Source organism: Podarcis muralis, chromosome Z (assembly GCF_964188315.1).
Source record: "Podarcis muralis chromosome Z, rPodMur119.hap1.1, whole genome shotgun sequence".
Lineage (NCBI taxonomy): Eukaryota > Metazoa > Chordata > Lepidosauria > Squamata > Lacertidae > Podarcis > Podarcis muralis.
Genome location: NC_135673.1, coordinates 32,567,852 through 32,582,912, shown reverse-complemented (window position 1 = coordinate 32,582,912; position 15,061 = coordinate 32,567,852). Strand labels below are relative to the sequence as shown.

At 47.5% G+C, this 15,061-nt stretch overlaps 1 protein-coding gene across 1 annotated transcript; it reads right to left on the bottom strand.

The window, feature by feature from the left end:
* Positions 1-148: 148 nt before the first annotated feature.
* SASH3 (SAM and SH3 domain containing 3) lies at positions 149-12,365 on the bottom strand. Its single transcript, XM_028715962.2, has 8 exons — positions 12,211-12,365; positions 8,260-8,355; positions 6,309-6,461; positions 4,645-4,756; positions 3,994-4,157; positions 2,947-3,153; positions 1,768-1,918; positions 149-1,499 (listed from the first exon to the last, which is right to left on the bottom strand). The coding sequence occupies exons 1-8, from the start codon at positions 12,265-12,267 to the stop codon at positions 1,327-1,329; spliced, it is 1,113 nt and encodes a 370-aa protein (XP_028571795.2). The 5' UTR covers positions 12,268-12,365; the 3' UTR covers positions 149-1,326.
* Between the last annotated feature and the right edge of the window lie 2,696 nt (positions 12,366-15,061).

Sequence of the window (15,061 nt, the reverse complement as noted above, 5' to 3'; positions counted from 1 at the left end):
CTTCAAGTTTTCATAAGACGTGGCTTCTGTATAGGCTGGCGTAGGGCAATTGAATGAGGGGCTGATGGAAACAGGATGAACTGGCTGTCAGTTGTGTGAGAGGGGTCAGTATGCCTCACTCCACAACAGAGTGGAGGGTTTTCCCCCCCTGCTGCTTGGGTAGAGGGTGGTGGTTTTAAACCCACTTTTCCAAAAATGTACTGTACCAGACCTGTGCTTTGGGATGTAAATGTGCTTTATTGGGATCCTGTACAAAGAGGCTAAATCTGACCCAAAGAAACCCTGGTTCAATTTGCCAAACACAGCTCAACATCCCCAGCCAGTAAAGTGCAGACCTCCTAATCCAAATGGTGCTGCTTCTCAGAGGCAGCTCAGCCAGCCTGGGAATTACACCTACCTGATGTTGACCAGATACACAGGAAGCTTCCTTATATTTAGCCAGACCAATGGTCCATTGAGCTTTAGTCCACACTGCCAGCAGCATCCCAAGAGTTTCAGACGGGAAGCATCTCGTGGCCCTACCTGGCTATGCCATGAATCAAACCTGGGACTGTCTTTGTGAAAAACATGCATTCTGCCACTGAGTTATGGCCCTTCCCTGCTTTCTTTCTCTCGATGCAGTACTACACGTTTTTTTAAACAAGATAATTATGGGTATATTCAAAGCGAAAAAAAGTAGCAAATTGTCCATCTTCATTTCCTCCTCACATTAGAGCAAGCCACCCTGCTTTTTAGGTCGTCGTTCCTCCTGGGGAGCCTTTTTCCATTCCACAACACAAAGAAGGGGAAAGCAGTGGCTACATTCAGAGCATTAATCTCTGCATCTGCTGCTCTTCTTCAGGGATACAGACCACAGTTATTTAGTTCTACCTCCAGCCTTCAGTCATGACCCCTATTGTGTCGGTTCTGTATTTTGAGTAAGGGGGGTGGGGTGTCCTTTGAGCCAGAAGGTACTGAGCCTATGGGGAGAACAGTAACCATCCTCAGCTCAGCAGCATGTTCAATAGTTCTCAGTACCTGTGGGTGGAGGGACAGCTTGAGCCAACTGCATGCAAGAAGGCTAAACAACAAGCCTTTCTAAATGCAAAAATCTGTTCTTAAAATTTCTAGCCTGGGGAAAGGCAGAGTTTCTGGGACCTGACAGATTTATTGATTTATCCAGCCAATACTCCAGGAGTAGTAAGGCTGCAGCAATGCTCTTGCTCTTTCTGAAGAGGGAGCTTTTGATTTTGCAGCTGTATCTTCTGTCTTGGAGGCAGGCGCATTTTGGATGACTGCTTACATTTGCCAAACCAACCCCCAGGATGAAGAAGGAAAAACCTTCTCTCAGCGTGAGCCAGCCAGAGAGAGATTTTGCAGCTCTTCCCCCAGCTTAGAGTCTTCTCGCCCGCTGTCCAGTGTCTCTGTCCCTTCAAAGCAGCCAGAATCACGGGGAATGTCTCCCTTTAGCTCTCCAGGGCCCCCCAAGCTTCCTTCTTCATCTTCAGCCTCACTGCTTGCTGGGGAGAGAGAAAGCAACTATTGTTACTGGAAAGCCCACCTGTAGGGAAATGGGAAGCTGTTGGACATGAGGCCAGATTATTTGGCCAGTGTTGTCTACCCTTGAATGCAGTAGAATGGGGTATCTTCTATTGTCTGCTACTTGACCCTTTTAACTGGAGATGGTAAGCTTTGAATCTAGGACCTTCTGCAGGCAAAGCAGAAGGTCTGCTAAAGAGTCTGTGAATGGGAAGGGAAAGAAACAAGCTTTTTAATAAAAGCACTTACTGTCATAATCAAGCAGGAGGTCCGCTGCTGTTAGCAGCTTGGCACGGTGTTGTGGGTCAGTTATATTCAGTTCATTCAGGTGGGTCTCTTGCAGCTCTTTGAAGTCCTCCAAGGTCTGGTAGCCATTCAGTAGCAATGTAGAGGCATACTCCTGATGAATGGGAAAGAGCATCAATGTGCTGGCTATGAGCAGCTAGCCAGGTTCAGTGACTGGGGGACTTCATGTGTAGACTCTGGTAGACTTACCTGACATTGGCCACAGCAGCATTCTGATCAGTGCTAGGCTGTGGTTGCTTTCATTTAAATTTCCCACAATGCCCCAGAAGTCCTGAGAATTGTGGGAAATTTATTGGTGGCTACCAGACCCAATCACCCAGTGCTAAGGAAGCAAATTGTTTCTTCAAGTGGAGTCCAAAGCAAGGATCTAGCCCCTGCCCCCAACAACTGCCCTAGGGTCCTACATGCTGATAAAAGAAGAAGTAAGTCTCAATGTAAACCCCCAAAGGGAGAAACAAGAGCAGAGGCAATAACAGTTCTGACAGAGGCCTCTGTGCAACAACATAAATATGGTAAGTGTTTTTATAGAGAGGGAGGATTTAAAAAGTGAGGACTAGAAACTTGGGGGGGGGGGAATACCCTACATCTGTACAATAGATGCAATCAAAACAGATCTTCAGCAGTGGAGCTCAAATGCTAGTTCTTGTGGAATTTTTGCCAATAAGTTTAGATCCTTCATTGCTGCACTTTTGTACTAGCTGCAAGAGCTTTTATGCAGTGGCTATGACAGCTCTATATGGTTGAACTCAGGCTGCTAAAATTCAGGCTGGCCCATCATTCCTTTACAGGGAATGAATTACGGCTGTATGTACATATGTGGACTATATGCTAGCCTGGGCTAGTTAATCACATTTGTTCCTAGCCCCTATATACAGCAAAATGCCAGCAATGAGCTAGAGCTACATGCACCCTCCAAACATTTTTGTCTATCTAACTATAGTTTGCTAATTAGCAGTAAGGCCCAGAGTTTCAGACAGGTATCGTTTTCGAGCCATATTTGGAGATTCCAGAGACGGACCCTTAGATGTCCTCCACGCAAAATGTGTGCCCAGTCCCTGAACCACAAACCCAACCCTCTAGTAGCCTTGCTGTTTTGCTCTACTGGTAGGGCAACATCCTCACCTCAAGATTCATGCGTTCCAGCAGTTCGTGCAAGGTTTTGGGTTTGGGCCTCTTGCTCCTGCTTCGCGAACTGCTCTTTGCAACTGGCGCAGGGTCTTCTGGGATGATGTCCACATAGATGAACTTGAAGGAGCCCACTTTGTTGTTCAAAACACCAGTCCAGGTACCTGCAGGTGCCTTTGCAATGATGTGGATGACATCTCCTTTCTATGCCAAATGCAAAATCATCACATCTTTTAGTTGATCTTACAGCACCACACAGCATGACTATTCAGTCCTACAGGAACACAGGTGCTGGTATCAGCCTGGTATCTCTCTACTTCCTCCCCACCCCCACCCCCAAATTGAGGATGTGGGGTTTCTGTGACCTTCAGGTATGGTTCAGTCAAGCTACTGCCTTCCAAGAGAGGAGCCATCAGCCTAGATCTGTCTTGTTTGAGATACCTAACCTCTGAAAACTAGTCCCACTCTTCATGTTGCTGTGGTGTTGCCAGCTGCACACAAGTAATGGTCACACATCTATTGCTGCACCCACTTTTTGCTTCTGGCCTTGCTCACCCCTGGTGTGCTGATCTTGGAAAGTTGCCTAAGGGAATGAGGCCCTTTGGCTGAAAAAAAAGAGAGGCTTCTCACCTGCTATTATACTGAGTGAAGGGAAGACAGCCAGAACCAACATTTGAGAAATGACAAAGGTTTTTTTTTAATTTAATTTATCCCTCTCAGTTGTTGAAGTGCTCCAGTTTGTGGAGTTTGTGGTCCTGCAGGTGTTGCTGGACTATATTGTCCATCTCTGACCACTGGCCATGCTGGCTGCAGTGTTGGGACTTGGGAGTCCTACAACAGCTGGAGAGCCAACTCTTGCTACACAGTCCTAATCCTACAACGGGTCACCATTTTTCAGGATGATGCCACATTGGCCTGATCAATAACTTGGCATGAAATATTTCCTTTGTAGGCTGATGACAAAAGAGATCTCTCTGCTAGAACAGGTTTGCCTTTGCAGACTTGCAAGGGAAGATAAATGCCAAGTGTTGCATTGTTGCTTACCTGAAGTTTCAGAGAGTCTTTATCATACGGGCTGGGGAGGAAGTCAGTGTGAACTTTGGCTTTTCCACAAAAAGGGCCAACGTAGGGTATGGGGCTGGCCTCATCTCCCTTCTTGCTGCTGCTGCAGCTGCTTCCCATCAGTCTGGGATTGGACAATTCAGTCCCTGCAGGAGGAGAAGTTCAGATCAGAAGGAAGAAATTGTAGTGGGTGGATTTTGCTGGGACTTAAAGTTTGGACACTGGACCTCTGGTAGGTTCAGTGGAATGGAGACAGAGTGATTGATGGATGTAAACTGCCTCCTCCCCTTTCAGCAGGGGGTGAGCTACTCAGGGTTTAGGAGATCTCGCCAAGCCACATCATTCAGTGTGTGGCAGTGTGTGCTGATATAAAGCTACCCTCCAGCTTGTGGTCTTTCTCCTGCTTCCTCCAGAAAAAGAAATCCTTGCAAACAGAAAGCTAGTGTGCCAAGGAAAAAAAGCGATGTTCGAACCCTTCTTCATGAAGCCTTGTTTCCTGTATGGAGGAAGCTTGGTGTTGGTGTTGCGGGGTTTTATTTGTACAGACAGGCGTCCTCTTATGAGAGCTTCTGTCTGCAGTCCAAAGTGTTTATATAGCCCAGCCTCAGTGCTAAGCCTTCATGCTGGACTCACCATTTGGTGATTGAGAGCTGCTGGTCTCCTCGCTTGATTCTGGAAAGACTGGGCCTTCGTCTTCAGTGGGGCTGCTGATGGGAGATGCAGCAGCCTCGTCTTCAGCCTCCCCCTGCATTAGGGCAATAAGGCACAATGAACACTTTGCTCGGGTCTAGTGTCTAGACCCTGTTTTTTGCAGCATCCTGCTCGGTTCTGTTCTTCCCACAACTACCAAAAGTCTTTCCTAGCTGGGCAACCCTTTAAATGAACTTAGAACATGTGCTCTGCATGCCCAGTGGTCCACCACTGAGCTACTAGGGCCCACATATTTTGGAATTAATGGTTGTCTGTTCCTTCTCTCCCCACTCCCAAACTTTTAGAGGGTATCATGAATTATGTCACTCCCTTCAAAATACGGTATGTAAATCCTACATAAGTGTTCAGATGCCATGCTGCTGAGTCGGGACCTGGATTTCTCCCTTCAAGTCCTAAACATCAAGCTTAGCTGTGGGTGCTTAACATGTCATTAGCAATCATGTATCTGTTCTTACACACCCACACAGGGAAGGGCCAGAGCATCTGCTTTGCATGTGTCCCAATTTGAATCCTTGGCATCTCCTTGTAGAGTTGGGAGAGAACGCTGTCTGAAACTCCAGAAAGCATTAACAGGTAGAGACAGTACCAAGCTAGCTGGACCTTAGGTCTGATTTTGTATAAGTCAGCTTCCTATCTGCAGCATTCTGGCCATTTCTTCCCCCTGCCCTGTGCTCTTGATAAGGGTTTCCCAAAAGTGGGTCTCCAACTGTTTTGGGACTACAACTCCCATCATCCCTAGCTGGCAGGACTAGTGGTCAGAGATGATGGGAATTGTAGTCCCAAAACAGCTGGAGATCCAAGTTTGGGAAACCCTGCTCTAGATGAATATCCCCTTGCCCAAGCTGCTATTAAGCTCAGAAGGAAAGTTCTTGCTGGTGTTTTCTTGATGGGCTAACAGAAGCTCATGGATCTCTGCACCTGTTATTAATTTTTAATTTATATAAAAACAAACAAACAGTGATTAATGATGCATTTAAGTGTCATGTCTTGTTTGGTGCTTAGGCTTCAGTCTTATCAGGCTCTGGGCAAGTATTCAAAGAGTTATTATTATTAATAAAGTATTTATAAGCCACTTAGCATCCAAAAATAAAATCGCAAAGCAGTGTAGAAAAGGATAAAAGGCACACGGTGCCAACCACTGAAATAAAACCTGTTCAAGCATCACAGCGGCCAAGTAAGAGACAATAAAATGCACAGCCAGCGAGCTACTCCATAAAGGGTTAGGTGAAACGAAATGTCTTGAGCAGGTGTTGAAAGCATAAAGTTGCTGGCCCCTTGACCCAAGGTGTGCTAGGTGTCAAAGCATCACAGACCTTGGTGGTTTTGTTTCGCACAAGACACCAGACCCAGGCCTTGCTGCATGAACTGACATCACCAGGCAGCTGTACAAGGTGCCTATTGCTGATCCCTAGAGCCTCTTCGCTGGCGTTGCTCTTCGTTTCTGTTGCTGCCTATTTACTTTCCCCTCGCAAGCATGAGGGCTGAGAAAAGAACAAGAAAAGAGCAAGCCTCTCCCTTCAGGCAATGACGCAGTTTAGGTCCAGTGGGAAAGGAAAGTCGGCTGGTCACACTGCCTTGTTCCTCACCTGCTCTGCGAGAGCTTTGGCGGCTGCTTTGCCAGTCTTCCTGTTCATGGTCCGGGAGATGGCAGCTCTCCATCTCTTACCCAGCTTTGAGGTGCTGCTTCGGCCTGAGTCATCTGGGCTGGGCACAGAGTTTGTATGACTGCCTTCGGGGACCTGTACAGAAGAGGAAAAGTATTGGGAGCAGCTGGCCTGGAGAGGAGGAGGATGCCTCCTTGCTGTGTGGGGTGAATCAAACCTTCCATGTGCCCCCAGCAACAGATATGAAGAGGCCTGCCTTTTCAGACAGGCTGAGCTATTGTACGGCTGTCTACACACCCTTTTCCCACTGAATACGAGGGGGGAAAGTGCACGTAAATATATGTGCAGTTGCTGAACTGTAGCTTTTGAGATGGGGCAGAGATGGGCAGCACAGTGTTTCGGACAGTGCAGGGACCACGGAAGTGGGGAAATAAGGACCAGGCGACATCCCTTGAAAGGGGCAGAAGCTCTAACTGTCAATATAAAACAGAAATGGGGAACCCGTGGCCATTTGGCTGTTGTTTGGGATGCAGCTCCTGCCATCCTTGACCAATGGCCATGTTGGCTGAGGCTGATGAGAGTCCCAACAGCTCTGGGATGTCACAGGTAGGAGAAGCTAATACGAGCTGCAATACGAGAGGCATCTGTGATGCAGCTGATTCAGGGCTGCAGCAGTGGAAGCCCAAGGCAGGTAAGAGCAGGACTGACTGTAGGCAGTGAATGGGAACAGGTATGGTCCCAAGGCACATGAGACCACTCCTTGCTTTGCTGAAACTGGTGGTCAGCACCTGGAAGGTGATTGGTCGGAGCCATATTGTTATGTACTGAGTTGAATAGGATCCAAAATGCAGCAGTCTGATTGGTCCTAGAACAATAGGATTCAGAATGCAGCAGTCTGATTGGTCCTAGAACAATGCAGCAGTATGATTGGTCTGCAGGAGCCACCCAATCCAGCTCCAGATGGAAGTGAATCCACAACCTGATTGGCCTACAGGAGAATTCCGGAATTAGCCAATCAGGTGCAGCCCATTGTGTAAATAATGTATATAAAGCAGATTCATTCCTCCTCACCACTATGAGCTGAATAAAGAGCATGAAATCCACTCTCGACTCAAGAGTATATTTCACATATAGATGTTGCCTGGTAGCACCATACATTTAAAGCACACACATATTGCTTTAACAGTCATGGCTTCCCCCAAAGAATTGTGATTTGTAGCTACAATTCCCAGCACACTAAGCAAACCACAGTGCATAGATAGAATTCTTTGGAGAAAAGAATGTGACCATTCCATGATGGATAAAAGGTGGGATATTAGGGTAAGAAAATAAACAGATTAATATGTGAATAAGCCTGGGATGCGGGTGGCGCTGTGGGTAAAAGCCTCAGCGCCTAGGGCTTGCCGATCGAAAGGTTGGCGGTTCGAATCCCCGCGGCGGGGTGCGCTCCTGTTGTTCGGTCCCAGCGCCTGCCAATCTAGCAGTTCGAAAGCACCCCCGGGTGCAAGTAGATAAATAGGGACCGCTTACTAGCGGGAAGGTAAACGGCGTTTCCGTGTGCGGCTCTGGCTCGCCAGAGCAGCGATGTCACGCTGGCCACGTGACCCGGAAGTGTCTCCGGACAGCGCTGGCCCCCGGCCTCTTGAGTGAGATGGGCGCACAACCCCAGAGTCTGTCAAGACTGGCCTGTACGGGCAGGGGTACCTTTACCTTTACCTTAAGCCTGGGCAGAGCCGGATGCTCTGTGATAAAGGTGATATGGTCAGAGTATTAGAGCCTAGAGTTCAAATCCCCATTCAGCACTGAAGCTCACCTTGGGACAGTCACTGTATCTCAGGGTTGCTGTGAGGATAAAACTGGGAGAACCACCTTGAGCTCTCTGGAGGAAAAGGTGTCCTACAAATGTTATAGGTAAATAAATGGGGGTACTCACCTCCTCCTCTAGGTTGAATTCCTTCTCACTAGGTAGAGGGGAGCTGGGTTTGGATTTAGGAAAGTCCTTGAAGCTGCTGGATCGCTGCAGGGACAGCTGATAAGGGGAGCAAGAGGGTGCAGCATGTAAATATAGGAAAAAGCAGGGAGCACACATCGGGGAAACGGGTGGAGGGGCATGTGAAGGCTCAGCCTCCTAGTCCTCATGTTGTAACTAATTCTGCAACCAAATCCAAGCTGCTGTAACTGGAGAAAATACAGATTCTTCCTGTTAACCCAGCCTCTCATTTCCTCATTCCTCTCTTGCGTCCACTGTGCAGTATTTTTAGATTTGAAAGCTCCGCGGGGCAGAGATCTGGCCTCTTATGAAGTGCCATGCGCACGGATGGTGGCACCCACGTCAGACTAGCTGAGACTGATGGGAGTTGTAGTCCAAAATAGCTGGAGCAGGTACTACGGTAACTTGGCGATGGCTATACCTTGCTTAAACAACAACAACCTCTCCCACATCAAGCTCTGTTATTAATATGTTGGCTGGGGAAGGGGGGGGGGAGTAAATGGGGAACTGTGGGAAGGCGTGGCTCGGGAAGGAAGCAGGCCTTTTAAAGGAAGCATGAACTGTTGTTACGAGGGAAGTACTGTAGAAAGCTGCACGTCTACGCTCCTCGCCAGCTCACGATCTGACTGTACATTTTGGTAAGAGGAAAGAGCAAGTCGCTCCTGCCCTGCTCTCTCTCCAATTAGTGTTAGTCCCCCGTCCTCCCATCTCGCAATATACAGTGGTACCTCGGGTTACAGACGCTTCAGGTTACAGACTCCGCTAACCCAGAAATAGTACCTCGGCTTAAGAACTTTGCTTCAGGATGTGAACAGAAATCGTGTGGTAGCGGTGCGGCGGTAGCAGGAGGCCCCATTAGCTAAAGTGTTAAGAACAGTTTCAGGTTAAGTACGGATCTCCGGAACGAATTAAGTTCTTAACCAGAGGTACCGCTGTACATGCATTGCTCTGGATCTTGCACGCCATCAGAGACGGGAAACGGGTGCACGGAAGAAGCATTGGCCTTAAGCCAACCTGGCCCTTCCCGCTTTCACATCTGGCGTGCATCTCTTTTTTTTCTTTTGTAAGGTCGCTACAAAAATCGCCACTCAGCGAATGAAGCGCGTGGCTTGGCACCACCACCAACAGCAAGCTCTCTCGAGCCTAAGCGCTAGAGCGGCGAAGGTGTGCGGGAGGTGGGGCTTGGCTTACGAACAGAGAAGCTGCCGAAGGCAGAGGACGGCTATTGCGTGCGTGCGTGTGTGTCCGCACGCGGTGGCGCATTTGAGGTCCGAAAATGCAAATACTTGCAAAGCAGAGTTCACGCCTCGGTGCATAAGCAAAGCAGGAGGAAAGGGTGGATGTGGGGAGCTGGGAGCTGCTGGTAAGCCTACACCAGATCCACACAATACGAAGCCCACGACTCCGCCCCGATGCAAAAGCTGCTCATCATCGCAGTGCCCCCGCCCCCTGAGAAGGATTATCAGCCGGTCATACCAAAAACACACACAGTCAATTCTTTTGCGGTAGCCCTCCAGCCACACGTAGGAAGGCTCGCTTCAGCTCTTGTCGGAGTTGCAAGCTTGCAGCGCTGTGCAAAACTCGGAACTGATTTGCTCAGAGGGCTCCCCAGGTGGGGCGGCCGCAACGAAACTGTGCAATGACAGCTCTACTCGCGGTCTGTAGTTGAGTTGCAGCTTGAGATCTCACGGGCTGCAGCCCATTTCATCAAATGCATCCGAGAACAGATGCATCTGATGAGGTAGGTTGTTGCCTAGCAAAGCTCTGCCCCCCAGTAAGAAGCCAGAAAGAAGATATTCTAGAGGGGGTGCTGTTCTGTGGGAATTTGAACCATTGTTTGGTTTTGGAAGAGAGAAATGAGGAAGTGAAAAAAGGGGGGGGGGGGTGACAGGAGAAGATGGAGAGGTGAAGGGAACAACATCCCCCAAAGAATGAGAGAGGAAGAAACTGGGGCAGTAACATTTAATCCACTAATGAGTGAGATAAATGGGAAATAATATGCCCTGAAATCAATCAGGCTGCAGTTTGGAAAATATATAAAAGCTGCAGAGGACAAACACCTTGTTTTAGGTCCAGGAGGAAAGCAGCTTTGAAGATGATGCAAGCTACACAACACATGTGAATAGGCTAAAAATTGGGAGAAAGTCATAGCGCAGCCATAAGGCATTACATTTGCATACAGAGGGTCCCAGGTCCAATCCCTGGCATCTTCAAGTACAGTACAACCGGGAAAGATCCCTACTTAAAACCTTGGAGAGCTGCTATCTAGCCAGTGTAGGCAATACTAGATGGAGCCAATAGTCAGCATGAATGCAGCTTCTTGTTCCTAAAACAGACTTATTGCTTCATAAACATTTGCTTTTAATGTGTGCAAATTTAATTGACAGGTTAATGACCAATACTGTACTCATATTATAAATTCTTTAACATTTATTTAATAGGCCTAAGAAAGAGTACCCTCTGTCTGCAGAGAACAGAGTGGGCACTGAGCTCTGATCTTTCATGTTTCTATGGTTTGAGCATTTCACTCCTCTTTTCTCCTGTGTTTCTGGGTTACAGATGAAGTCTTCCCTCCCCTTTGCCCTGGCATAAGTGCTGCACTGTTTATCAGCTGCTGTTTTCCGTGGTGTGGAAAATGTCCCTGATGGATTTCTGCCCATCATACCACTTAAACTAGAACAAGCTCAGAGTCAGAAAACAAACACACAAACACATCCACATATGCAGTACACAGACACTGCCCAACAAGGGTGCCTGTTGAAGGAAACTGACCCCCCCCCCCAGAAGCAGGGATGGAAGGCTTGGATGGCCACAGTTTACCCACCCTTGCCCATAAAGCAAGCTGGAGGACTCGTATCTAAAAAGCATCTGTCCTAGACAGTTTGGTGCTCTGGATAGCTGCAGGGCTGTCAACTGTCCTGGAGAGCCCCTCTAGGATTGTGGCACTCAATTTCACTGGTGTGACAGCCTCACCCCAAGGAAACATTGCTGCCCAAAGAGACCACTTGAGCGGATTTTGCAGTTGCTGTGAACCTAGCTGGGTCCAGCTTTGCCTAACATAGCACAACCACAAAGGGACCTGAGACAGCTTCTACAGCAGCAGGTGCCAAGCAGCATGGGGGAAAGGGGAACACAGAAGCTGCCATATTTTCAGAACCTTGCTACATCTAGCTCAATATTGTCTATGCTGGCTGGCAGTGGCCTTGCAGGGTCTCAGCTAAGAAGCTTTTACCAGCCTTACCTGGAGTTGCCAGGGATTGAACCCAAGACCTTCTACATGAAAAGCAGATGCTCTACCACTGAGCTACAGCAACCCTTGTACCAAAGCGTAGCCCCTAAGGCAGGGGTCAGCAAACTTTTTCAGCAGGGGGCCAGTCCACTGTCCCTCAGAGCTTGTGGGGGGCCGGCCAGACTATATTTTTTTGGAGGAAAGAACAAATTCCTATGCCCCACAAATAACCAAGAGATGCATTTTAAATAAAAGCACACATTCTACTTGTGTAAAAACACCAGGCAGACCCCACAAATAACCCAGAGATGCATTTTAAATAAAAGAATACATTCTACTCATGTAAAAACACGCTGATTCCCGGACCGTCCATGGGCAGGATTTAGAAGGTGATTGGCGCCTGTGCCTTAGTTTGCCTACCCATGCCCTAAGGAAACCTACAACCCCTAGCCTCTGGCTGGCAAACTATGCCCCCCCCCCAAGTCTTCTAAAAACAATAGGTACAAAGGACTAGCATGAAATGTAAGCAATTCAGGCCCTGGTGCTCTCCACAGCCTCATCCCATTGGTCAAGTGCTGCTGCTGTGCCCCTACTAGCAATCTGTTGGGCAAGAAGAGGTTCTGGGAAGAGGTGAGGACCTAGTGCTTGCCTCTCCAATCACTCACCTTCCTCTTCTGCACTGGGTCCTTCTCACTGGCATTGGATGGCTTCCGGCGCAACATGGTGCTCTCTCTCCAGAGTACATTAAGTGACAGGCAGAGCGAGAGAGTAAGCCAGAGAGAAGCAGCAGGCGACTACGAGAAGCGACAGAGGCCAGGAAGTAGGCAGGAAATCACTGCATCACATGGGCTCCTTTCCCAGCAACTGGGCCTCAAGCAGCAGAAGTCGGGGCCCCAGCCCCACGCTTGCACATTTGCACAGGAAGGAAGTGGCGACTTACATGCAGAGGCAGACTTCTCCACCCAAGACCAAGTGAGAGGTTGATGCCTGTCTTCTGGAAACGAGAGATTCACAAGGGTGCCTCTCCCCCTGAAAACACAATAGTGGGGCCCCTGCTGTGGTGGTGTGGGTCTTTGGAGCACAGGGGTTGTTTGGAGAGCCAAAGGAAAGGATTATCTACTAACACTTCCATATTTATTTCCATTTTAGCCCACCTTTCCTCTAAGGGAGACGGGGGGAACCTTTGGCTCTCCAGATATTGCTGAATCACAGCTTCCATCAGTTGCAGCACACATGCCCAATGGCCAGGGGTGATGGCAATTGCAGGCTGGCAACATCTGGAGATCCAATGGTCCCCTGCACCACCTGCTGTAAGGAATTTAGCAGGCACTCCACTCCATTTCATCTGCACAATAGCTGCGAGAGGTAGGATAGGCTCAGAGAGAGTGTCTAGCTGAAAGTCACCCAGTCAGCCTCGAAAGTCACATTACGTCATGGGCTTTGTAGTTTTCTGAACAGCTTAAACAGGCCACCACAATACAAGTGTGACGTGCTGAAGCCTAGTGAAGTCAACGGGCTTAAGTGCACCTAACTTTGTAAGTTGGAATGAGGCCCTGGTGGTTTCCTGTGCAGGATAGTGACAGATTGCTCACTGCACAAGCACTAAAAGCAACACAGCACTTCCTGGGTGAATACTGCAGTTGATTTCAGAAAGCCTCTGTATAATTTCAGAGCATGATTTCGCACTGTCAGGATACTACATTTTGACACAAACTCCATTCTGTGCAGGCCCCCTTCCAGACAGACTTCTCGATGTGACTTCATGATGATTTGTGCCCACAATTCTATTAGGGTGGTCATGTGCAACAGCAATGGGTTTAGGGCACTGCAGGTTGCCCCCCCCCCCCCCCCGGTGCTGAGCTAAGAGGGCACATCATCATACCTATATTTATGTGGGTACCTACTGAGAAGATCCTGAAAAAAGCAACTGTCCCAAAATGAATTATTGTGAAAATAAGAAATCTGGGGTGGGGAGTGGGGGTGAGCCAAATTTTGTCCTCACTCAGGGCACCATATTACCAAAGTCCACCCCTGTGTGCAATCTCACTTTCGATACTGTTTGTCACCTGAAAAAGTTTTTAGGTGATCAAACCGCTTCATTTCCAGTCAGTATATATCCCGTAACTTAAAACCCGTAATTTTTAATGCCACAAATGGTATTTCATGGGCTACTTCTGTTGCACTATTGCTCCTATGGACAGCAATAAGGTGGTAGCATTGAAGATGCATCACAGAGTAAACTAAAGCAGAATAAATACTAGCGCACTAGTGCATGATTATTGTGCCAAGAACATGTTACAGAATACACCCAGAATAAAACAATAGTCTGGTAGCAATATTGGCCAGCATAGTAGGAGCTGCTGAATTTTTCAACTTTCAAATTCAGCAAATGAGAGGTGCTAAAAGGTTGTAACATGACTTGGGAATTCAAAAGATACTTTGGTTGTGTTAAAGTAATTTAGTTTTGCTTGGTAAGTGAATTGTTAAATTGCGTAGAACTCATTAAAAATGATTGTCAGATACATGCATTTGTTTGTTTGTTTGCTTGTTTGCATTACCTGACATTTTCAGAAGGTAAAATTAAAATTATTTGATTTTCTGAAAGCATCTTGATATGCTTCTTCAACACATGTAGATTTACCAAGCTAAACGTTTAGTCACGAATAAAAGCAGATCTGAATTCCTCACACCCAAAAACATAGGGTTAAAACTCCTCACTGAAGAAATTCACAAAAATTAAGTTTAACTCCCTAAAATGGCATGCCCTATCTGCACAGTAAATACACAACCTGGCCGTATGCGCTTTGGGCATGTGTTTTGTTTGTGCCTGCGTTATGCGCTCCGTGGCGCAGCTGCTACTGGGACCATCTTATTTTCCCTCACAATGAATCTCTCCCACAGAAGATGAGTATGACCTTGGTGATTTGAAGCCGCAAGCTCAAGCAATAAAAATGGAATCCAACAAAGTGGATGAATAATAGTCCCAGGCTGAAAGCAAAAGAGGGATGTCTTTTAAAAAAGGGGGGTGGGGGAGAAGAAATAAAAGAGAGGGAGAAATTAATTACATTCCAGCCCTGCCAAGGAGATGGTAGGCACACGGAACATACAAAATGTTATGGGGCTGCGTGACATTTGCAATCCGGCTTCGTGCGCTGTCAAGAATGAAGGACGCACGCTGCTCACGTCAAGAAATACTGGAATAATTTGTACTTTATTTTAAAAATAGTAAAGGGTTTCTTGTCCATGCAAGTCATAACACGTGACGTTGACATTTTGGCTTTTTCGAACACTTGACATTTATTATGGAACTTTGTGTTTTGTTCATTTGCTTTTTATAGGACACCTGCATGATACCATGATCAAAATATGCTCCTCTCTTGTTTTGGTCCATTCGCCCTCCTCCCATCTCAGAAAATAAAACTTTTAAAGCATAATTGAACTTCTGTGCACTTCCCCCAAGTGTAGATGGTCTATTGCACAGCCATTTTGTCTGGTTATGGCCCTGTATGGGTTGCT